Here is a 25,582-nt window from a genome sequence, read left to right as displayed (position 1 = left end):
TCCTAATTAATACTACAGAACCCCATTGTCTTTTAAGTAGGATTCAGGGAGCGCTATATGATTGTGTGTTCTGCCTCCTCACTCTTCCCCCTTTTAATGCTTGACCCAAGAGCACCAGACAGATCAAAGAAGCAACAACATTGAAAATATGCCAGGTCTAATGGAGAATTTGTACCCTCTTAGCATTTCTATGACTTTAATAGGCTTCCTTTATGAGAAAATAACACATTAGATTTTAATCACGCAGGTTGGCCAAACACTTGAACTGTGATAATATAATAACCTCTTAACAACTTGATTAGGAACTGTGTCCTGTTGTTATAAAAATACACGTGCTTGAGCCTGATAGTGCAGTGCTGTGCTTGGCCAACTTGTCCTGTCTCATGAGAGCCTCATGTGCCCATCCTTGCAAATATATTCAGTAGCTTCAGGTTGGTAGCCTGAAATCAGAAATGATGGGTGTGTTTACACCACGAAATTGGCAAACTTAACACATTGGGGTGTTTTCTTTTCTGGAAAAATTGTGCACATTTATCTCTATCATTGTTGCTGATAGAAGAAAGGTACACAGTCTCTTCATTAAGACAATCTAAGAGTGTATCTTGTTCAGCACAAACAACACCTCTAGAGGGTCATGAGGGAAAAGTCCTGGCCCCAAAATAGCTACCTCACAGGCTGGGTGCAGAAGTCCTGGATGAGCTCACCTTTCCATTCTCTTCACAATACATTGGGGGGGTCACACCACTGAACTGTTGATTCCAAAAAGGAAGGAAAGCCTATTCTAACCTTGATGTTTCATATCAGAGATTTATTATTCACAGGTGGCTACTTTTAAAGCAGATGTGGGAAACCTTCAATAAAAGACATCACTATAGTAAAAACATAAAAACCAAAAATTTTTTTAAAGAGCGTAGTAAGAAATAAGATAGAAGTGAGCAACAGAAACAGAAAACCTAAGCTAAGGAAAAGCCACCAAAGTGGAAGACACTTAACTCTGAGATTCCTAGAATCAAGGGATAAAGGGGAGATAGGAAAGATCCCTTTATATCTGAGATATGATCTTCAGAAAAAGCAAAATTTCCTTCAGCTCTAATAGACATTTTCCAAATGAGGCACGAAGTAGCATTTTGGTATAATCACCAAACTGTAGATGTTCAGATAATTATATTATCAAGTATATGCTAAAAATTTAACTCACAAAATGAAGATCTGATAGTGCTTTTATTATTTTGTTCATATTTTTTACTGTTGCCAGGCTAGCTTTAGACTAGTCTCCATTGTCCTTCTCAGCTTAAAGCCATTGGGAGCTATGCTCTAGAGCTGATTAAAAAAGGAAGTGGTAGGAAGCGGGGAAAGACAAGTTGGGAGGCCAAAAAGGAAGGGAGGCTTCATGGAGGTTCCTACAGGGATTCTTTCATCCGGTTAGAAAGAAAAACATCTGAAGTGTAAATACTCTCTGTGCAGTCCAGTCTCAGCTCTGCTCTTTCTCAGTTTACACTGGTCAGCACAGATTAAGGATGAGCAATTGTTTGCAAAGATGAAAGGTCCTTAAAGCAGGAAGGTATTCATCTGACCACAGGATAGAATCATGGATTCCTATAGTTAGACTGGAACTTAGAGACAATTTTGTGTGCCCTCCTGCTGAAAAAGGAGTCCTTTCCACCATACCACTGACAGGTCATCATGCAAGCCTGATTTCTAGGGACAGGGAATTCCTGCTTCGCAAAGTAGTACTTTTGGGGGGTAGTTCTAACTGTCAGAAATTGTGGTCTTATAATGATCCCAAATATACATTCCTGTTAATTATGCACAGTGGTTCTGCTTCTGCCCACCAATATGGAGTTTCCTACATGATAGCCCTAAGTATAAGAAGGTAAATTCCTGTTCTCCAACCTTTAATCTACTCTTCTCCTGGCTAAAAATACCTATTTCCATCCATCAGTCAATGATTTCCAAAGAGACTCTGGGAAGAATGGAACAATGGATTCCAGAGGCAAAATATTTACATATTTTTACATATTATAAAATATTTACTGGAATTTGACAATTAGCCTAATATTCTAACTAATTTGTGGTAACTAGCACTAGTTTATTTGATAATGCGGTTTTAGGATGACAGGGTATTAAACTATACCAACTTTTGGAGCTATATTAAACATAATTTAGCCTTTCTTTGATGTTCTGGAAGGTATAAGATCCCAGAAGGCATCAGGGCAACCTTCATGGCTACATTTTTTATTGCAACACAGCTATATGAAAGTGCTAGTGAAGTGAACGTTGTAGCTAACAAAATAAAAGAAAAAAAATTTTAAGCAATATCAAGGGGTTATTTGGTAGTTTTTTGTTTTGTTTTGTTTTACATTTCAATTGTCTTCTATTACATCAGTGACTCTAGTTCCACTTTTCCTTTTTTGACTTTAACCAACACCAACATTTATAAGCTTTTATCCAAGACACAAAATCCATAGCATCAGCAAAGCAAAAGACAGAGTAAACTGCAACCAAGGAACACAGAAAATCCTTACTCTCATTTCATTGTCCCTCTTGTCAAAATAGTGTTTATCAAGAAATTTTATAAATTAAAGAAAAAAAGTAGAAAACGTTGGAAAAGTATGACACCACATAGAAAGAAATATAAAATAGAGCTGTTGATGAACCAACTCAGGCATTTTCCTTTTTATTCTACATGGTAAGGAAATTACGAGGTATCATCATGTTATGTTTACTTCCTTTGTTTTATCTGGAGCCAAGAATAGAGATGGAGAGATAGATCTGAACAAAACTTGGACTTTGTAAATACATGATCAGCTTATTTTCCCTTTTAGTTTTTCACTGTTTGCGCTTTCCTTAGCCCATTCTCAACAACTAAAAGGATTTGCCAGACATTTCAACAAATAACTGTAAGAACTTCCCTGTGTCAGGAATTCCCAGTAAGCCTCCAAACCACAGAAAGACCCTTTGGCAACCATGTCTCACTGTAGTGTTTTAAAAAAGCCTCACTTAAGGCCAGCAAACATCTCCCTTAGCAATGCAAACCAGTCACTGCCGCCAGCTCTAAGAGCAAAAGAACTGACCTTCAGAGGAGAGATGTGTGACTGCAAGACGTATCCATGGACATTTTCTATTTGAGACAGGTTCTTTTCCGATACATGCACAAGTTCAGGGCCTCTCACTTCGTGGGTCAGTCGAGGTAAGGAATGATCATGTGGAGTGTCCTCATCTTGATAGCGATACTTCTAGGAAAAAAGACAAGAAAGAGAAAAGCATTAGCGTTTGCAAAGTGTACAGTTCTGAACTTCACATTCTCATTTCAGTTACAGGACACAGTGTGTACCTATTGCTGACATCACCAAACAGGCTTTGCTGCAGTCTCTTTTGGTGGTCACCATTAACCAGGTCAAGTGGAAGCAATACTGAACCAATCATCAATACCAACCAATGCTTGTTTTTACCTGATAATGCACTATCTCTGTTTATAAAATAGAGAAGGGTGGGGGCCTCCCTGGTGGCGCAGTGGTTAAGAGTCCGCCTGCCGATGCAGGGGATACGGGTTCGTGCCCCGGTCTGGGAGGATCCCATATGCCGCGGAGTGGCTGGGCCCGTGAGCCATGGCCGCTGGGCCTGTGCATCCGGAGCCTGTGCTCCGCAACGGGAGAGGCCACAACAGTGAGAGGCCCGCATACCGCAAAAAGAAAAAAAAAAAAAATAGAGAAGGGTGATAATGAATAAGACTGAGACTATTTACCTAAGTAAGTGAGGAGGTAACCCTCCAAATGACCAGAGTAGCTAAATATGTGCTAAAAATTCTAGGTCAAGGATGGAAAAGAAAAAGTACTGAGCAAGAAGACAGAATTCTGATACAATCATTCAGGAAACCTAATTTTGATTCACATTATGTCCAAGCCTTAAGTTCTCTAGGAAATAAGGGAAAATTTTTGCCACCTGCATTTTTTGTATTGGCCTCAAAGGAAGACAATCCTTTCTTCCTTTCATATCCAAGGAAGAGGAGTGTTGATTTGGGTTAGTTGGACTCCAGGACAAAAGATCACAATTTCCAAAGATGGAGTTTTCTTTTAAAGAACTTAAAAATCAAGGCAAAGGGTCTTCCTATATTATATTGATATGATTCCCTGAGGGGAAAGAGATAATAGTTCCTTTTCTCTTGGTCCCTTTTCCTCTTTGTCATCTTCCTTCTATATGCCTATAATAGTAAGAGCATCCTCTGGCAAAGGCCGTGCTTTGAGTCTTCCAAGCAGACCTAAGGAAGCTGGCAGAGAAGGAAAAGGGTCAGGACAAGGCATGGTCTGTGGGAGAGTAGACATGGCCATGGATCAACCTCCATCTTCAACGTTGGCCTGGGTTTCCCTCTTTTCTGTCTCCCTTTGCTTCTCACCCCTTTTCCTTCAGACCTGTCCCATTAGAGTCTCATTACTTCAAGGCTACTGGTCTACTTAGGAAAGAAAAAAGGGAATACTCTATATCCTACCCCCAACCCAGTTAATAAAATGTTAGTTTGCCTTGATTTGTCTTTGTTCCCTTTGAATGGCACAGGGATATTAGGGGCAATGGTCCAAACATTGTCATAACACCATCTCGGGCTTACCTGTGATGTCTAACCTCATCCCACTACCCATTTATTATCATCACCAACAGTTATTTTTATCACATCAGGTTACTAACAACACATTTTCTTAACAAAATCATGCCTATGTTTCTTTCATTTTTAGGTGAAAAATATGACTTCTTGGACATCGGTTCTCTGTCTGACTCATAAACTGACAGTAACAAGAAGAACCACCCAGGGTTGGCAATTCAATCTGATGTCCATTCTTACTCAGAAGTTGATTATCATTACTTGTGTTTTCCAGGGAGGCTTTCTACAATGTTCCAAGCTTAATATTAGTTTCAAAACAAAAATTTCAGCTAACAATATCTTGACTGAAGTTTGCAAAGATGCTCATCTATTTCTTTCACTGCAATTCTTCTTATCTATGATGCTCCATTTTACTTATGAGAAAACTAACATTTAGAGAGGTTAAGAGACTTGTCCAGGGTCCCCTAACTAGTGGTTTTTAGAGCTGAGACCCTGTCCAGATAATTTGAATCTGAATCCTCTTTCTACTCTCATCATCCCCTCCTCTACTCACATAAGATGATGAAGCCCAAGCCTGATAACAGAATCAGCAGCTTGGTAAAAAACACTTCATGGAGAACACACAACAACCTTCATGGAGGTTAGAACATTTCTGTGAACTACAAAACACCACACTTTCATTTTCCTAACTCTATGAATAATTTGAGAAGGTAATCTGCCTCAGAAACATGGATCCAGTTTAACATTCATTCTTGATCCATTATGTATTGTTCATTGGAAGTGGAATAATGTCATACATATGCCCATTTTAGTGTCTCTGGCTTTCAGCCCATCTGCCCTCCACATCTCCCCCTCTTCAATTTTCTCTCAGGGAGGCACTACCATCTATGCAATCACCCGAGCCAGAAAAGTAGGAGTCAGTAAGACTCCATCCTCTCTTTCACCACCCCCTACCATCTGTCAATTTACTAAATCACTGAGTTTGCCTAATTTATATCTTAAATAGTTCTTGAGTCTACCCCATCCTCATCCCCCACCACCTCCACTAACCACTGCCCATGTTCAGGTTTTCAGCTTTCAGCTGGACCACAGCAACAGCCTCTGGACTGGTTAGACTGCTGCTGAGATTGCCCCTTTCCCATCCATCCTGTACAATATGCCAGGGAGCTGGCGTTCTGGATCTCAAACTGACAGAGTCCTTCTCTTCAAAACCCTTCAGTGGCTCCCACTGCTCACCTGACAAAACTTAAGCTTCCTTATCCTGCCATAAGCCACCTCCCAACACCACTACATGAGCTGAGTCCCCACTACTTCTAAACTCTTTTATCTCACCTCTCTTACCTCAGGGTTATGGAATAAATATAAACAAATCATTATTTCCAGTTTTTTAAAGATTTTTTAAAAATGTTAAATACGCATAACATAAAATTTACCATCTGAACCATTTTTAAGTGTACAGTTTAGTAATATTAAGTGTATTCACATTGATGTGTAACCAATCTTCAGAATCTTTTCATCTTGCAAAACTGAAACCCTATATACCCATTAAACAACTGCCCATTTTTCCCTTCTCCATCCCCTGGGAACCGCCATTCTACTTTCTATTTCTATGAATTTGACTATACTAGATACCTCATATCACTGGAATCATACAGTATTTGCTTCTCATGACTGGCTTGTTTCATAATGCCTTCAAGTTTCCTCCACATTGTAGCATGTGACAGGATTTCCTTCTTTTTAAGGCTGAATAATATCCCATTTTATGTATATACCACATTTTGCTTATTCATTCATCTGTAGATGGACAGTTGATCGCTTCTACCTCTTGGCTACTGTGCATAATACTGCTATGAACATGCATGTACAAAAATGTCTTTGGAACTATGCTTTCAATTCTTTAGGATTGATACCCAGAAGTGGAATTGCTAGATCATATGGTAATTCCATTTTTAGTTTTTTGAGGAATTCTTTTAAGCTTTTTAAAATTTAACATATGTAAAGCCATATTCATGTCACTCATAACAGTCAGGAAATGCTTGTGTTCTAAAACATAAAGATCCAAGAGCACCAAAAGTAAAATTCTGCAAAGTTAAAATGATTATGGAAGCTCTTCAAAGGTTCCTGCAGTAGGATTCAGCTGGCTTAGAGAAAGATTTCATTCATTAAAAATAGACATCTCGGGCTTCCCTGGTGGCGCAGTGGTTGAGAGTCCGCCTGCCGATGCAGGGGACACGGGTTTGTGCTCCGGTCCGGGAGGATCCCACGTGCCGCGGAGCGGCTGGGCCCGTGAGCCTGCATGTCCGGAGCCTGTGCTCCGCAACGGGAGAGGTCACAGCAGTGAGAGGCCCGCATACCGCAAAAAAAAAAAAATAGACATCTCACTGAATTGTTTGCAGAAATAACTATCAGGACACAGATAATAAACTTACGTGGTATCTCAAAGAACTTACATAAATTACTTATTTTCATAAAATTATAACCCATTTTGAAGACTGATAGAGGCTTAAATTAGACTTTAAAATCAATCTTGATGCTCAATTAATGCTTTTTTATTAAAAATTATTCATTTTAACATACATTGGTTCTCTGGCCTCAACTCTGATATTACCTTTTCTGGGAAGCTTTCATGAACTGTAAATCTGAGGTTTTGTGGGTGTTCCCATACTCCCTATATACTCCCCAAATCACAACTTTTATCATGCTATATGATTGTGTATATTTTGAGTTTTTACAGTGAACTATAAGGTTTTGTGAGGGCTGGGGCCATTTGGTCTTGTTTATCCTTGTACCTCCAGTCCTTAGCCAAGTGCCTGGCACATATGCTCAATAACTATTCATTGAATAAAGTTATGAGTGACAGTTGAACCAATGGATGAAATGGGTAGAACTTGCTCAAGCTACAAAGTTATTTTGGCTGCTGGATGCAATCTTTCATTGCGTGAAACATCATGAACTCAGGTTTAAGCAAAAGAAGACAACCGCATCATTGGCTTGACACAGTCTTAAAGGACATCAGATTCTTAAGTATTATATATCTCTCACCACATCTTTCCTTTCAGTAATATATGCTAAGAATACAAACTGAATATGAACCAGTTCTTGACCTTAAGAAGACCATAAATTATTAAGTGAGTATACATATGGGCAAGTAAGTCACAATGCATAGTGGTAATGACTGTAAGTATAAACTGAGTTTTGTGGGAGCAGAAATGGGTCATCACCAACTCTGTCTGAGGCTTTCCAGTTTGCAGTAGGATCTAGAAAGATAACAGAAAGAGGTAAGGGAAATTCTAAGCAAAGAAAACAATATATGCAGAGGAGATAAGTAATACGAGGGGGTGATGTTCTGAGGGAATAGGGAGGTCTTGAAGTAGACTGTAGCAGATGCTAGTGCCCCCGCCCAAATCCATGGAAGTCCCTTCTATGCATAAGGCCCACATCTGCATACTTCACAGTAAGATTGTCCTTGCGTGATTAAAGCCTCCTCACTTAGATGTGTCTGGGAGTTATACTAGAAACCCCAAATCCCACCCCTCAAACTGAAACAAAATGCCCTGCAAATTACCCTCCAAAGCACCTGATAGCATGAGTCTGAAGCTAGACTGCCCCTGGACCTACATTCTTGCAGAACTCCTTGGTGCTTTCCTTACTCCTTTAAGGGCCTTTCTTGGGAACTGCCTTCCAGAAATCATATGTACACTACTACCCATTTTAGGTCTGCTTCTGGTGAACTGATGTTTAAGAATGGGATGCGAGGTGGAGTATGGCAGGAGACGAGGCTGAAAGGCAGACTGCTATCTATTGTAGGCAATAGGGACCATCCAAGAGACCTAAAGGGTACTCTTCCTGGTACCAGCCAGGTATTCCTCCTCCTTTATTTTTGCAGTTTTCTCCAAGAGATGACTAAGCAAAAGATGACAAGAACCAGTGAGAAGTACCATATTTAACTGAAATATGAGCCTCCAGAGGAATCACCCTGATATGGTTTAGTAAAATCTCTCTGCTTGGATTCAATTTCGGCTGGACCAAAAATGATATTTTTGGTAATACTAATACTACTATTAATATTAACACTATTAACAGAAATACTAATCCTAACACTAATAGTAATATTAAAACCAATAATAATAGCAGTTAATGTGCCAGGAACTATGCTAAATGCTTTATACACATCATCACACCTGTGAGATAGGTGTTCTCATCCTCCTCACCTGAGGCTTGGTTAGTTAGGCAGTTTTTTTCCAAGCTTACATACCTGGTGAGTGGCAAACCAGGATTCAAACACAAGTTTGACTCTAGAGCTAGAGCACTTAAATATTCTTCGAAACTAATTAGGACTCAAAGATCTTAAGAGACTAACTTTATCTTCAGGAAACATAATTCTTAGGAAATCTTCAAGAGTCATCTAACAAGGGAGATTAAACAACTCTACAGAGGTCATACCCTGATTTAAGAATCAGCTCTAATTTTCTGGGCAATTCTGAGTCCTCTCTCATTTCCAGGGCTTGTCTCTTAGGTACTGATGCCATACTGGGCATCTTTGAGGGTTTCTGTGTTGCCTGTAAAAGGAGGGCCATTGAGGAAGGCCTCTGTTTTGAAACCTGTGCCTTCTTCTTTTCCTCTCCTCAGCTTGGTCCTTTGGAGGGGACTCTGGAGCAATGGAATTTTTGTAAACAGAGTATATCTTCTCTCCCAGCTCTAACAGGAGCGAGGCAGCAGTGCTCAGGACAGGGAAGACTGATTATTACTCATGTCCCCTGTCATAGATCATTTTGTCCCTGACTTCTGGAATCCTATCCCTTTCCCCCTTCTGAAGTTTAGCCTCTACCCCTGGGCTCCTTCATCAGGCAAACTTTTTCAGGTCCTTGATAATCAGATTGGGTGTCATCACCTCTTGGAAGCATTCTCTGACTGCTTAGGTTAAAAGGATGTCCTTTCTTTATGCTCCCAGAGTGTTCTGCATGGATTCCTGTTCTTGAATAGCAACAACTCTATACCACAATGATCTGTGTGCCCATCTCTCCTACTAGCCCATGAGAGCCCCTGAGCAGAGATGGAGTCATATTCATCTCAATCTCCAGTGCCCCATAGTAAGATACATAGTAAGAGACCAACGCATGTGAATTTAAGTGAACTAAACTTAAATCATCTGAGCAATAAATTGGACCAAAAAGCCCTCCCAGCTGAACCTGCAAGTAATCATACTGGTACTCCTTTTCTACCACAGGACCTCCATGTGGATGGCCAAAGGCTGGGAAATTCAACCAGATTCTGCTCACCACGTTCTGTTGATGCCTGTATGAATCAGAACCGTCCTGTTACCCAGGATTCAAACGCAGGTGCCTACATGCATCTGATCCATCACTGGATGTTCTGCAGTTTGGAAGATGGTGCTGCACCATGGGCACAGTGTATACCAGCTGAGGGAGAAGTCACAAATCTTTCAAGGCCTCATAAATAAAAACCTGAATCTATCTCTGTTTCTGCATTAAAAGTGTTCTGCTTCCCCCTTGCAGCAGGAGTTGGCACTGTTCTGATGAGACAGAGAAACAAACTCTGAGAACCGGAATATGTTTAGTGCTCTTGAAAGGCAAGTCATATTATAATGCCTAACACTTAGTGAATGTTGTCCACTTTTCTAAGAGTGTTATAGAAAGTATCCCATTTAAGACTTACAGCAACACTATACAGCAGGTACAAAATTAAGGAAGGATTACAGTTTCTTCCACAAAGCCTGACATTGAGGAAATGCTCAAAACCTCTTAGCTCCTCGGCTTCTGTTACTATAGCAACAAATAGCATTTTCTGCGACAAGTCTTATCCCCCCCTCTGGAATCTAAGTTCTTTGAGGCCAGGAGCCCCTGCCATCTCTCTCTGTCTTCCGCAGAGTGTCAGGCCAGAACAATGGCCACAGAGAGTGTGTCCAATGGAGCCGGCTGACAATGCTGCCGCTGGAAGGAAGTCTCTCAGTTTTAAAAATGTGCTTTGGCAGAAGAGAAGCACAGACTTTAGGAGAAGCATGAAGTCACTTAGAAAGTTGAAAATAAATAACAGACTTGCAAAGAGTGATGATCCCTAAGAAAGAAGTGAATGCAGCTCAGAAAACAGGAAAAACCCAAAGAGGCCGGAAAGCAGTCTTGAAAAATGAATTACATGGAAATGAAGGGTTTTCATTTCCTCTCAAGACTGTATATGTTTAACTTTCAAAACAGGGTATTCTCATCCAGGCCCTGCCAGCCACCATCTTATTTTGAGGAAAATATTTTGTTTAAATACTTTGCTATTTCTTTACCGGAATTTTATTTACCAGAGACTCGGGCAGTATGTAGCCAGCCAGCTCTCTTTTCCAGCTGCTTCCTTTTTGCATGATGTCTTAGCCTATCTGTGACCTGTGACCCATCTCCATTGCCACACCTACGGCATCCTCTCTCTAACCCACTGCCTCCCTTTCTGGAGGGAAAACATGGATAAAAGAAAGAAACAAGAGAAGAAAAAAGAATGGTTAATGCAGTGATCAGATCAGTATTTATATTCATTTCTTTGATTTGAAATAAATTCTCTGCTATTTTGGCTAGCGCAGGGTTCTCTTTCCCCTTTCCATCCATTTTGTTCACTATCCCAATCTATCCCTCCAGAACAGTTGCATGCACGTTGCAAATCTGGAGGAGAGGGGTTTAGAGAGGAGAAAAATGGGAGGAGGAAGAGCCAGAAAGAAATACCTAATTTCCCACTTTACTTCCTCAAGGAACCCTCCTGGCTTCTCAGATTAGGGGATTCTCCTCCCCGTATCTCACTGCTCCCTGCCTCTCAGGATTTCAGGGTACCGTGTATTCATTTTTCATAAAACTCGTCGCATTTTTATTTTACATTTATTTCTGTGATCATTTGCTTAATGTCTGCCTCCCCCACTAAACTGAAACCTCTGTGGGGGTCAGGGACCCTGTCTGCTTGGTTCACTACTGACCTCTAGTGCCTGCTACATGGCAGGTTCTCAATCAACATTCATTGAACAAATAGTAGCCTGTGGCCAAATCTCTCTCCAAAATCCACTACTCAAAACAGTTAATAAAAGTGGGTCAAAGCTCACTGATGGCTGATTGCACACAGATCTTCCCCAAGTGAAGTTATCCTTAAAAAAAAAAAAAAAATCCACAATCGGCAATACAGCTGGCCCAAGGGACATTTGAAATAGGAATTTTTCGAAGAGGGGAGCAGGATGTAAGTAACAGCACAGATGTGAGGGATGAAAAGCACTCCCAGGTGCTCCATTTGAATTTTTTTTTCAAACAAAACTCACAAATGAAAGGAAATACTTTCCCACTTTTTGCCACAAAGAACAGGACAAGCCAGGATGTTAATTAAATTACAAATCAGCTGTCTGCTTGCAACTGACAGAGCTTTGTGTGCTTCCAAGCAATGTCAGATATTTTAAACCCTCTGTAAGTACCTACAATGAGGGAGCTGCCAGGAAGAATGCTTTCATGAATATTTAATGGATCCTAAGATCCTTTTTAAAGAACTGATTTAAATAATCATGAGGGGACTTTAGCTCAGTGCTGCCCTCCATCTGTTAACTGAAGCTGCAGAAAATGGAGCTTGGCAAGCTTTCCCTCCTAAAACTCAGAGTAAGGCCCGAGACCCAGGGGAGGCCAGACTTACCCAGGAGAGGTCACTGTAGGACTAGACAGCCGAAGGTCTATGGAAAAGTCAGAATGGGACCACAGACCTATGATCTGGGAAAATAATGGGTGTGGAATTGTAAAATGAATTTGTATAAGATGTCACACATGCGGGTTGCTATTTACAATTTACAAAGCACTGTCAGAAACATTGTCTCAAGTAATTCTCTTAAGAATTGGAAAAAGAAGGTATTATCACTTTGATTTCCAAATGAGAAAACAGGATCAGAGAGTCTCCAAAGCGTTAAACAAATGGCAAAGCTGGGTTTCAAACAGACATAGCCAGCTGAGCCCCAAAGGCAGCCCAATACAGCGGAATGTGAATGAATTCTGGCATTAGAAATACGGGTTCAAATCTTGCATCATTTGTCAAGTTGCTGGTATCTCTGATCTTCAGGTGACTGAAGCTATAAACTGGGAATTACAGGATCAACCTCGTAGAAATATGAGCATTGGATGAGACACTGCATCGCTAGCACATAGTAGCTGCTCAATCAAACCTAATGCTCTCCTTTCTGGAACTGTCAAGTTTTGCACTTTGCAGGTCTAGCATCATAAAAACTGGTGCCTAAGAGTGAACCCTTCAGACGGTTAGTGCTGTCTGTTAGACTTTAGAAATATAAAATATAACTAACTGAAGGAAAAAAAATAGCTTTATTTAATTATTTATTTTTTTGCTTTCCATTTCTTCAAAGCATACAATTACAACTTTTCACACGACTCTAACCTGTGCTCCAATCTCGCAGCTCTCCTGACCCCATGAAGGACTTTTCAACCTTCTTTTATGTCATCTTCAAGCCTGAAAACCTTCCAGGCTTTCCTAAACCATCTCCACTCAACTCAGTCTGCTCTGACCATTCCAGCTCCTATTTCTGCTCTCTCCTCTCAATTTTTGCACCTAACAAGAATTTATTTCTAGTTATAAAATAAATAAGCCATGGGGATGTAGTGTACAGCAATGGTGGCTGTAGCTAATAACACTGTTTTTTAAAAAAGAATTTCTTGAGCACCTACTATGTGCCAGATATTGTAAGTGCTAGGGATGCAACAGTGAACAAGAAAGACAAATCCCCTCCCTATGCTTTGTTCTTGATGTCTTCTCTTCCTCTAATAACCTTCCCAACTGTCTCTCACCTGGCTATTGCTCAACCTTAAAATTTAGCTCATGTATGATTTCTTCAGAGATGCTTTCCCTGGACACCCAGGTTTGGCTGTGCCTTTTTCCTGTGCTCACATAACTGATACCCTGAGAATCCCTCTTTTTTGAAAAAAAAGCATGTATGCATCTGCTTTTCTCATGGGAGCATAAAGACTTCTTCATTCATTATTGTAACATCGGCAGCAAATATTCTGTCTGGGACCCGAGGTGCTTAAGAAATGTTTCTGAACTGAACTACACCCTGTGGAGATGTAAATTCCTAGGACTCTTGTGTATTCCACCACACCTAGCACATTCTAAAAATAGCATGTACTCAAGAAACCTGTCTGGAGGCTATAGGAGATCTGATTATGGAACAGCACCCTGTCAGATTTTGAGTAATAAAACGCGAAACTGGCTCACTGTGTCACACAGGTAGTGAAGTGGGGTAGGTTTCATTTAAACTGAATTGTTCAAGTTTTAGGTGTGAGACACGTGGGAAGGAGTGTTGGCTGGTGGCTTTCTGGAGCAAGGAGTTGAGAGGAGGAAAAATTATAATATGCAAGATGGGAACTGAGGGACCTCTCTCTTCTCCCCTAGTCTGCCAGCATTGAGTTAGAGAAACTAAGGAAGCACAGCACATCAATGAGGCCACCCCAAGTAATTTTACCTGAGACTCTCTAAACCCCAGGCCAGCAGCTTGACACAAAGACAAGTGTACCAACCTTGATAAGCACAGTAGAATATATTAAAGTGTATGCAAGGCAGGGAAGGACTCTGGAAGCATGCACACTACGCTGACAGTGGTTGTCTCTGGGTAATCATTAATTTCATTTTTTGAGCTACATGTCTTACTTCCAGAATAAAAATAATGAACAAAATAGAATATGTAAGAGATGATCAAGTATTTGCTTGGTTGTAATGGAGAAGGTCCAGTGGACTTCCAGCTTTATGGTGAGGGAAAATTCTCCAGCCCTGGAAACGGTTTATACAGATTTGGTTGAGCTAACTTTGGCTGAAGGATGCAAGGATGACTGACAGCTGACAAATGAAGGAGGAGGAGCTGGGAGGGAAGAAAGCTTGAAGTCAAATTGCTTTGTTCCCAAGAAATCAAATCAATGATTTGGGAACAAACTCAACAATTAGTTTGTCCATTTGAAGCACAACTTCAAATACTGTCTGAGTAATGCTCCAGGGATAATTGCCACTGGATTCAAGCCGTGGCAGTAAGATCCTGTGGGCTGTCGCTGTCTGACTCAGTCCACCAGCTGTGCCACAGCTGCAGCATCTGTGAGAGTCATTCACCGCTGTGTTCTGCTGAGGGTGCCTGGTGCCCAGAAAAGATGAATTGTTTATTTCAGCAGAATGCTTAGTCAAGTGACGCAAACTCTCTGCACCTCGGTTTCCTGCGTTTCAATTCTGTTCCTGTCACTAATGGGCAATGCGACTTCAGGCAAGTGTGGAAGCGCTCTGAAACTCAGATTCCTCATTTGTAAAATGGGGCTAATAATACTCATAACCGTGTTGCTATGCGAAATTGATGAGATAATATGCATAAATGTCTTGGCATGGGGCCTGACTCCTGACTGATGCTTAGGAAATCTAAGCCTCTTCCGATTTCTGTCTGTGTCATATACTCATCATTTCAAGTATTGTCAGAAGGGTCACAACACACACACGCACACACATGTGCACATATGCACACACACGCATGTACCTCTTCAATTCAACCTTATTACTTTATAGGGAACTGGTTTCCTCCATGCTTTCACAAGCATCCCAGCAGCATTATAGATGAGCACAAATCCTCTGAGAGAGGCCGACTGAGTTGCAAAGGCCTTGCCTCCACTGCTCCAAGATTCAGTGTCTCTTCTGTATGTGAGGACATCTTACCTTTTCAATCAATGTTTCCACCTGGGCCAAGGCTCCTAGCCTCCTCTGTCCATGAGCATCATTTCCGTCCAGCAGGCAGAGAAAACGGTCTCAGACACAGGTGCTGAACACGCTACCACTGCCCACTCTCACTCCCCTTCTGACCTATTTGAGGTTCTGGACCTTAGAACCTGCTGTGGAATTGGCACCTGCCCAACGCTTCCATCCATATCTGACTTCCCGAGACTAGACCACTTGCCCACCTGAAACTAGGACTTCTTCTGGATTCTTTCTGGCCGGCCGTGTGCCTGCTCCTGGGTTTTCCTGGACAGCCTGTCTGCATGTGCTTCCTCTTTGACACCAGAGAGGGTAAAATCCCTTCCTAATAAGACGTATCATCACCCATTCATTCAACAAACTATTTATCAAGCACCTTATATACTAATCACTAAATTTTAAGTGCTGGGAATACAGTAGTAAAAAAATATATGACCTCTTAGAGTTAAATTTTAGTTACATTAAGTAATATAGCTCTTTTCCTGAATTCTCTTTTGTTTTTTTGGCCCCTCATCATGCTTCCTTTACCCAAAAGCAAGCATGAACAGTTGTGTTCTCCATGGAAAGATGCCAGGTGGTCTAAGTGGGCAACCAGTCCAAATTGTCTCTGGTAGTGGCCCAAGTGGGCTTGATCCATCCAGCTGTTCTTATCGAGCTGCCTTTGTCCCCAAGCCCCTCATGACAAGCTGCTCTTAGTGACACTGGAACATGGAACAGGTGAAAGATCAAAGACAAAAGGTGTGGCCTGGACTCTGGCCTCACTGGCAGTGGGTTCCAGTCAAAGAGGATTATTTGGCAACCAGATACTGTCATAAAAATATTAATATTTCCTCAAATAAAGTTGTTTCATAATCCATGCTTGGTGGTTTAATCTCCAAATAAGATATGCTTCCCTTGGGAAGTCATTTCTATACTTAATCTCGGTTATTTAAATATACGATTGAATACACAATTGTAGAATGCTGTTTTGTGCTTATTACAACCTTAAGATGTAAGCCCCAAATCAAGAAAACCTAGAAAGTTTTCTCATTTCCTTATCCTGATGCCCTACTAGGAACTGAAAGTATCACCTTTCAGATGACTGGCTACAAGATAGCATACATATATATTGATGCTTTACGGGTATTTATTTATTTAATCCTTACAACAAACTTACATTAGTTACTCTTTTATTTCCCTCATTTTACAGATGAGAAATTAGAGGCAGAGAGAAATTAAGTATTAAGTAACTAGTTCATACAACTAGCAGAGAAGCTAAGATTCATACCTCACTATTCTCATAATCCTTACCTTTAATCCTGTACTATATAGTATCTCTCAGGTATTGTGCATTTCTTTTTTTTTTTTTTCTTTTTGGCAGTACGCGGGCCTCTCACTGCTGCAGCCTCTGCCGCTGCGGAGCACAGGCTCCGGACGCGCAGGCTCAGCGGCCATGGATCACGGGCCCAGCTGCTCCGCGGCATGTGGGATCTTCCCGGACCCGGGCACAACCCCGTGTCCCCTGAATCGGCAGGCGGACTCTCAACCACTGCGCCACCAGGGAAGCCCTTGTGCATTTCTTATTCTCCGACTCAAGTATTTCTTCTGTGTATGGTAGATACTTTGGTTCTTTGCTTTAAAAGTCAAGGTCTGGGGAATTCCCTGGAGGTCTAGTGGTTAAGACTCTACACTTTCACTGCCGAGGGCCCGGGTTCGATCCCTGGTGGGGGAAGTAATAGCCCACAAACAGTGTAGCGCGACCAAAGGAAAAAAATTTTTTTTTTAATTATAAAAAAAGTCAAGGTCTGGAAGTTTCCCTTTATCCTTGTGGAGACATAGAATACCATTGAGAGAAAGTATAAATAGAAATAACCTAGTTGATGATACTGCCATTTCCGTGGTCACCCAAATACAGAACTCCACAGATGAAGATAATCCTTCAGCTTCTTTCCCTTCGCATGACTTCCAGACTAAGATCAATATAATTCAGTTGGCAGAACATGATAATATGAAGGTCAAGGCCAAAATGAATCTGATGAAGGTAGTGATGCTATGTTTGTAGCCATCTCAGGACCCCTCTGGCGTGTAGGAGGGATTTAGTCATTTTACCAAGTGAATAAGTCTAATACAGGTTAAATGCATTCTACTTCAGCCGGGAGTCTTGTTCTTTTCTCTTTTTTCATTTCCATTGCCCTTTGCCCCATCAGGCCCTGTTTCCTCTCCCCAGAATATTGCACTTGCCTCCTACTTCTCTTTCCAAGTGCATTCTTACCACTTCCCTACCCTTCCTTTCCCTACCTTTCCATCTTTTCCCACTCCATCCCCCACAGTCTATCATTCCACCATTCTGAATTCTTTGTGACTTGAAGGTAGCAGATGGACTTGAAGTAACTGTTATCTATTCTGCCTGGGGTATTAGATATTGTGTCAGTCTCCCACCAAAAATGACCTCCTGTTTTTAACAAACCTGAGCATTGGCCTAACTCCAGGTTAGACATTCTTCTTCCTGACTCATCTTTCTGATTTGGGTCATAGCAGCAATCTTAAATGGCCAAAGCACACGAGGGCAGAGAGGAGAGCCCAACCCCTCAGCTTATACAGGGGGAATTGCTACATTCTTAGAAAATAAGTATTTTGTATTTTGATAAAACTCATATTGAAAATTCATTCTGAAGTCTTTCATGAATACACAATAATTTGTATCAGCCATACAAGCTATAAAGAATATAAACTCCCTCGTATCTATCACTCAGCTTTAAGAAGTGGAGTATTTTCAACACAGTGGAAGCTGCTAGGTACCCATCCCCAGTTGTATCTATCTCCCTCTCCTCAAAAGTCACGGTTAAACTTTGTGTTCACAATTCCCTGATTTTCTCAGTGGTTTCACTACATAGATATGCATCTGTGAAAGTTAATTTTACATGTCAACTTGGCTAAACTATAGTACCCCATTATTTAATCTAGGTGTTGCTCTACAGGAATTTTGTAACTGTGGTTAACATTTACAATAAATTGATTTTAAGGAAAAGAGATTAACCTCAACCTAGGTGGGCCTGGTCTAATCAGTTGAAGGGATTTACGAGCAAAACAGATTTCTGAGAAGAAGAAATCTCATTTGTGGACTGTTGCTGCAGCTGTTGCTCCTGCCTGAGAATTTCCATCCTGTCAGTCTGCCCTATGGATTTCGGACTAGTCATCCCCCACAATCACATGAGCCAATTCCCTAAAAAAAATCTTGAATACACACACACACACACACACACACACACACACTGGTTTTGTTTCTGTGGTAGGACCTTGACTAATATGGAATCCCTAAAAAATGTGTAGATTTTGTCTTTTTTGAAACTTTAAATAAGCAGTTTCATATTGCAGCTTTTTCTGCAATACTATGAAATTCATTCATGTTGGTGTATATAGGTCTAGTTCATTTCCTTTAAATTTTGTACAGTATGTCATTGTATGAGACACCACATGCACCATTTTCCTGCTAAAGTGCACTCAGACTATTTTTCTTTTCCTTTCTGGAATAATAACACAATTATAACAACATGGCTATAACATTCATGTATATGTTTTTTGGTATACATATGTAAGAATCTCATTAGGGCATATGGCTAGGAATAGAATTTCTGGATCATAGAGTATGTGCATCTTCAACTTTCTTAGATAACTAAATTGTTCCAAAATGGTTGTATCTATCATCAGAAATATACCAATTTGCACCCTGCCATCAATATGTAACAGCTACGATTATTCTGTGTTCTCAGTAAAACCTGAAATTATCAATAAAAACACTTCTAACAAGGACAGATATCAGACCTATTTGGAAACGGAATCAACAGGGTTTAAGGAGGCATTACATATGAGAGTGAAAGAGAAAAGGGGTCAAGGATCATCTTCAGATTTTTGGCTTTTGTTATAATTAATACTTGCTCTGAGTTTTTTTGTTTGTTTGTTTTGTTTTTTCCTTCCTCTTTATCTCAAGTGCTTGTGATAAACTTGAACATACACTTGTTTAGTTCCCTAACTGGTTTGGGGTTTGTCTGTCTTAGATTAAACGTCCCCTATGTGCAGGATCTTCCTTCAGCCACAAGGTGGCAAGCTAAGCATCTTCAAATTTAAAGCACAATGCTGAGATCTAAGTGAACTTGACTCAGAAAGTTTATAAAGCAAGAATTCTTTCCTCAGTAGATTCTTTATGGATATAATACATATGATTCTTGCATATTGTAATGTTTTCATATTTACCACTTTCTTTCTTCTATAAAGGAGTGATCAGAAGTCTTTTTTCTTTACTTTTTTTTTTTTAAATTTAACTCTGAACCTGTTGCTGCTCTGCTAACATCCATATTTGATTCCCTTTATTTACAGCGTGCATTGTAGACTCTTTGACTGACATGTAAGACCTTCTATAACCTGTCTGGAACTTGCATTTCTCACTTCCCTTACTCCAAACACACTCCACACTATTTTCTCTGTCTCTGCACATTCCAGCCTCAGGGCATGACCTAGCTACACCAGATTCCTCCTAGATCTGTACCATGCTGTTCACACTTCCATGGCATGGTGAGGGCTGTTGACTTTGACTACTCTCCTATTTCTTTTCCACCTATTCAACTGAAACTCAAATATGAGTCTCAGTTGCAATGCCACCTTCTGGAGGAGTCAAGGTCTCCTCCAGCAGTGATCCATCACTCCTCTAAGCCCCTTAAAACATTTTTCTATATGACCATTAAAGCTGTCTTGTTGTGTTCTGACATTTTTACCTTTTTGTCTACTGCTCCCCAAATGTCTGTTACTTACCAAGAGGGAGACATAATAGATTTTTCTCTGACTCTGTTCTAGGGCCTTACACTATGTCTACCTAGCTGATAGGTCTCAATGAATGTTGAGTAGCTTGCTGAATGAATGAATGAACATTGTATGAAGGTGAATATTGTAATTTAGAGTGATTTATATTTTCCATCAGTATGTCTAGTACTTAACACAGTGTTTATATTGTTAGAACTTCTACCTATTATCATTTTTATTTTATTAAACTAAAATGATTTAAAAGTAAACAAACACTGAGTTGGTGTGAACAAGATGCTGCTTCTGCCCATGAGAAGCTATGCCAGGAGGACTTGGGGAGATGGCATAGCTCAGAAAACAGAGACCCAGGCACGGAGTACACATGTGAATCAGTATTGAATACTGATATAGTAAAGTAATTCACTTAATAAATGTGATTAAATTATTGGGTTTAGCCATTGGCATGAGAAGTTTCCAAAATTCAGTTGACATGTCAAATATTTTTCTCAGCAAACATATTATTAATTTTCCACAAAGGTTACAATTTAACAAACACATAATATTGATTTTCTTAAGGGTCTCAGCCCAGAGCTGCTATAAGGATCTCAGCGGAACTGTAATTCCTTTTAATTAAAAGCTTCAACATGCAAATATGTGCCATAAGGCACTAGGTACCATATGCTGCACTGCAATCCAAACTTAACTTCATCTCTTTGGTCCTGTGAATATAAACTCTTTCCTGATCAATGATATTTTGCATTTAATCTTCTTGTGTTTAGACCTAGAAGATTTCCTCTCTGTATTAACTTATACTAGAATTTTTATTCGATTTAACTGAAAATTAATTATATTGACGGTTATGGAACACTGACTGAATAGAAGGAAATAGGCTGTGCCCTAACCTATTGCTTGTGACACACTGACACACTCCTATTTATTTTTAGCTATTATTTTGATAAAGGCCTACTCTGTGCCAGATATTCTTCTAGGAGTAAGAATCTAAGTATCAAAGATTTATATTCGTATGCTTGAGAATCTTGTCTATTTGTTGGGACTACACAGAAAGAAGTTCATCCTAAAAGTTTTTCCCTAAAAATTTCAGATTCTTTAAAGAGAATAGCCGCTAAAGATTATATATATTCTGGCTCCCAAATTTGGAAACTTTTTTCCTTAAGTCAAATCTAGTAGGAAAACCACGTTATATTGATTTTAGCCAACATTCTCAAATGGAGCAAGTTAAGTCAGCATATAAATTGCTGTTGACTATTATTGAATACCCACAGTATGCTAGGCACTATTAATTCAGCTGAAACTCATTAATTCAAGTGAATAACTAGGTCCCCATTAGGAGGGCTCACATTTTACAAATGACCAAGCAAGAGAAAAACACCCAGCTGAAAGGCAACAGAACTGGCAGGCAGTTTCATCATCTGCTGTTAATTGCAAGAAACAGAACTTAATTCTATGCAGAATAATGCTTCATCATGGCTTTGGAAAGTAATGAAGCCTCAGGGGATCTGAAAGGGCTCCTCTAAACTTTCCAGGACACACGGCAGATTGGTTGAAGGAGGAGAGGGGTCTTCTTATAAAGTGTTAAGGGCTGTGGGGAGGTTAAAATGAATGAAATCTACAGCTTGGTGCCAAAAGTACCAGAGAAATCACATTATTTTCCCTGGCCATCCATGGACTGTTTACTTTGAGGCCAATTTATGGATGAGAGTAATGGAGGGTTGAAAGAAGAAAATGAGGGCCATGCTGAACTTGAGTTCCAGATGGAGCACCTACTCCTCTAAGAGTTCTGGGTGACTTCCCTCACTGTGAAAGAAATTAATAAATTGATATTCTGGAGTTAGAGTTCTCACATTTTTATATGACTTGATCCTGCATCTTCTTAATAATAATCCATTCCTTTTACTAGTATCTTCCAATCACTACATATTATTTTAACACATATTTATTAGGCATCTCTATTGAGCTAGGCACTCTGCTAGCTATTCCTAGATATTAGGAATATAATAATCAACAAAACGATTTGATCCTCTGTCCCCATGGAGTTCACAGTCTGGTAGGGAAGGTGGGTATTAAATGTACAGATGACTGTTTCATTATAGCCATAATAAAGCCATGAAGAAAAAGCATACTGGACATTTGGAGTATGTACCAGTAACTAGCAATGCATACAGGTCTGGATAATAATACAAATGATAGTTTCCCTTTACTGATCACCAACTCTGTTCTTGGCACTATGCTAAATACTTTGCATTACTTCTTATTTTCACAACGACCGTGTGAATAAGAATCAGATAACCTCCTGTCACAGATGACTCTGCCCTGTGGACTGCATGATGCCAGACGCTACCAAACTTTTCTCAACAACGGGCTGGTTATAGCCTGAGGGCTGCCATTTTGCCATCTCTCTTTTAAGACTCAGTTTAAATGTTTTCTTGTCTATGAAGTCTTCTATCCAGGAAGCCAATATTTTCTCTTTTGTGCTTTCCAATATTGTTGGTTTAAACTCCAATATGTAATTGGTCTATTTATATAGGTTATAATCTTCTTGAGGAAGGAGACTAAGTTTTAACTGTTTTAATTTATTTTTATATCCCTTGCATCTTGTAAGCTCAGCCCTTGATATTTATAGGTACTCAGTAAATATTTATTGAATCATTGTTGAGTGAAATAAAATTTGTTTTTATAGTCTATAGCAATACTGCAACACGAATTGGAAAACACAGATAGCATTTCATTTGAATTACTGAGAAAATATTTGAAAGGCAAATTGTTCATTAATATCTGGAATATTAGTATCTAGAATAGATCATGCATCTGGTACACAATACATATTAATTTGAAGATTTAAAACAGGCAATTTCTTTATTTCCTGTGTTGATGAACATGATAAATGTCAAATAAAATAGCAACTAGGTTTCAACCAAAGAGAATCCACTTAGATAATTTAGCCTGGCACTTGTTTTGCAATCTTGACTGTGCTAATTGTAATGGGACAAAACGTGCTTTGAAAAAGTACACATTTACAATATCAAGCAAGGTCTACTAGAATCAATGACCCTGGAGCTGGAGGGACTCTGACACATCCTTTGGTTCAGTGTCCTGCCTCAGGGAGGACTGACCTGCTCAGGCCTGATGATTTTCACAGGCTGAACAATGACTACCACACCCAGGTCTCCTGACTCCTACCCAATGTGAGCTCTTCCTATGACTTCCTTTCTATACTCTGCTGAATACTAGGCTCTAAAATACTATTAAATGTAAAAGAAAAAAAAAAAGAAAGAGAAAAAATGTCACTTCCTATTTCCTTCTCTGAATCGAGACAAATCACTTGTTTCTGAGGGAGAGTCCAACTCAATTCAAATTCCCAAGGCCTGTGTGAAGCCTTCCAGGTTTGCTTCCTCTGAAAGTGCCCTCTCCCTCTATGTTTTATCACTCAACACTTATAATAGTTAGCTTGAAATCAAACCATAGTATTTTGGAATTGCTTGCATCATTTATTTAGGTAAGAATCTCAGAGATGTATGCATTCCACCTTACAACTAAATTAATTTTAACAGTACTCTTGTCTTACATTTCTCGATATCCCTCCAAGCAACTAGAATAATCTCTGCACTTCGAACTATTATAATAAGGATGCAAAAAACTTTAAAATGTATTTCTTAGAAGAAAAAAATTCAACCTTTTTTAACAATTCAATTCCATATAAATAAGTTTATCTTGGGTAACATTTCTATAAAAATCCACTCACTGTCAGGCCACATTCCTTGTGCCTAGCATAGTGACTAGACTGTAACAGTCTCTGAATAAATATATGTTGAGTGAGTGAATGAAGGAAGACTCCACTGACAACTGTGGCCTTTCTAGCTACATCTAACAGTGGGCTGTCCCCAAACACTATCATGAGTAGATGAGTGAATGACTCCACATTCACATGTCCGTGCATGCAGGGAACACTACACATAATACTATTGTGATGTTTTTTTAATTATATTTGGTATAAATGTTGATACATTTTTTAAAAGCCTAACATTTTTTGAGGCCTTTTCCTAACATAATTAGTGAGAAGTAAAGACTGGATGACCTTTTGACAACAATTCCCAGAGCTGGAAGAAATTATGCTTTTCTCCAGAACCTGGCATTTCTGCTGTGGGCAGCAGCTCTGGGGGCTCACTGTAAGGGTCAACATGTGTCCTAGCACACGGCAAGCTGACATAGCTGACAGATGGGGTTCGGATGCTATCCCTGTAGAAGCAGTTAAAAGGCAGACCCTAAATTCAGTTTTGTTCTTACAACTCCTTGTAACTCCAGAGCTCTTAGCTCCAGAAATTTTCTATAAAGCAGCCAAATGAACACAGTATGACTACAATGACTCTTAAGCCTTGGTCCTGGCTCTGCCTCTAAGTAGACATGTGACTTTAGCAAAGTCTTCTCTTTCCTTCTCTGGTAGACAGATACCTCATACAAAATTTTTTAGGGAACTAGGTTAGAACAGCGGTTCTCTGTTGTGCTGGGGAGTTACACTGATGTGTCATGTTCATGTGTGAGAAGTACTGCAGGTATTCTGATATCATTAATGGAGTGGTTGTAAATCATTTACCTGAGAAAAGGGAGAGTAGATTTCAGAGGCTATAACATCAGATCTCACTCACTTGCTTTCTGGTGTTTTTGCTTTAAAGGAAGAGAAGGGAGTCAGATTACAGTAAATTCAACTAGAAGAAAGCACAGCTATTTTATCTAGGTTAGAACTATTGTAAGGGACCCTAACTGATGCTGTGACAATAAGATGTGGCTGCAGGGTTCTCTTTCTCTGCAATGTATTGAGGGATTTAATCAAAACTTGGGTATGTTGATAGGAATGAGTTGCCTGCCATAGAAGAAAAACTGCTGAGAACAGTGGGCAAGAGGCTGGCTAAATCCTTGCTAGCCCTGAGCTGCAGCAAGTTGGATCAGAGTGGACCTCAGGGGACTGGCTCTGCAGAGTCACTGGGGATACCACAAATGTCCCTTAAGGAAGATATCTGTCTCCTAAAAGAACCTTACCCAAGAGGGTACTGTACTCTTTCATAACTTGGTGAGACTGGAGGAGGGCTGGTTGGAAAAGAATAGTAAGATAAAGAACTCAAAAAAGCTTAAAATACATCTCACTTTAAATATTACCATAAATAGCGCCACCAATTCTTTTATATTCTGCATATAATGTGCTTTAATTAATATTTATATAGATTTTTCTTTCATAAAAAGCAATCCTCACAGAATTATGTTGACTCATGATTATAGGTGTCAAATTTTCAAATGGTTTGGACTAAGGGCCCCTTGCCTCTGATTCCGTGATTTTCTTAAGTAGCAGAGATGTGAGTGTATGACTACTGCCACCTTGTGGCAGCTACCTGAACTATATTTATTAAAGCAGGAAGTCATTCCTGTTTTCTAGATGTGCTTGCAGTTTCAATCCTGTTC

General features: G+C 39.9%; 1 protein-coding gene across 1 annotated transcript in view; it reads right to left on the bottom strand.

Annotated features, from left to right (window-relative positions):
* Positions 1–25,582, bottom strand: part of DLG2 (discs large MAGUK scaffold protein 2) — a 1,239,088-nt gene that overhangs the window by 1,044,657 nt on the left and 168,849 nt on the right. Inside the window, exon 2 of the mRNA XM_060105473.1 lies at positions 3,075–3,236. Coding sequence (XP_059961456.1) covers positions 3,075–3,236 — 162 coding nt within the window. The remainder of the gene's footprint in view (positions 1–3,074; positions 3,237–25,582) is intronic.

Source organism: Mesoplodon densirostris, chromosome 7 (genome assembly GCF_025265405.1).
Source record: "Mesoplodon densirostris isolate mMesDen1 chromosome 7, mMesDen1 primary haplotype, whole genome shotgun sequence".
Taxonomy (NCBI): domain Eukaryota; kingdom Metazoa; phylum Chordata; class Mammalia; order Artiodactyla; family Ziphiidae; genus Mesoplodon; species Mesoplodon densirostris.
This window is presented reverse-complemented; position numbering and strand designations above follow the sequence as displayed.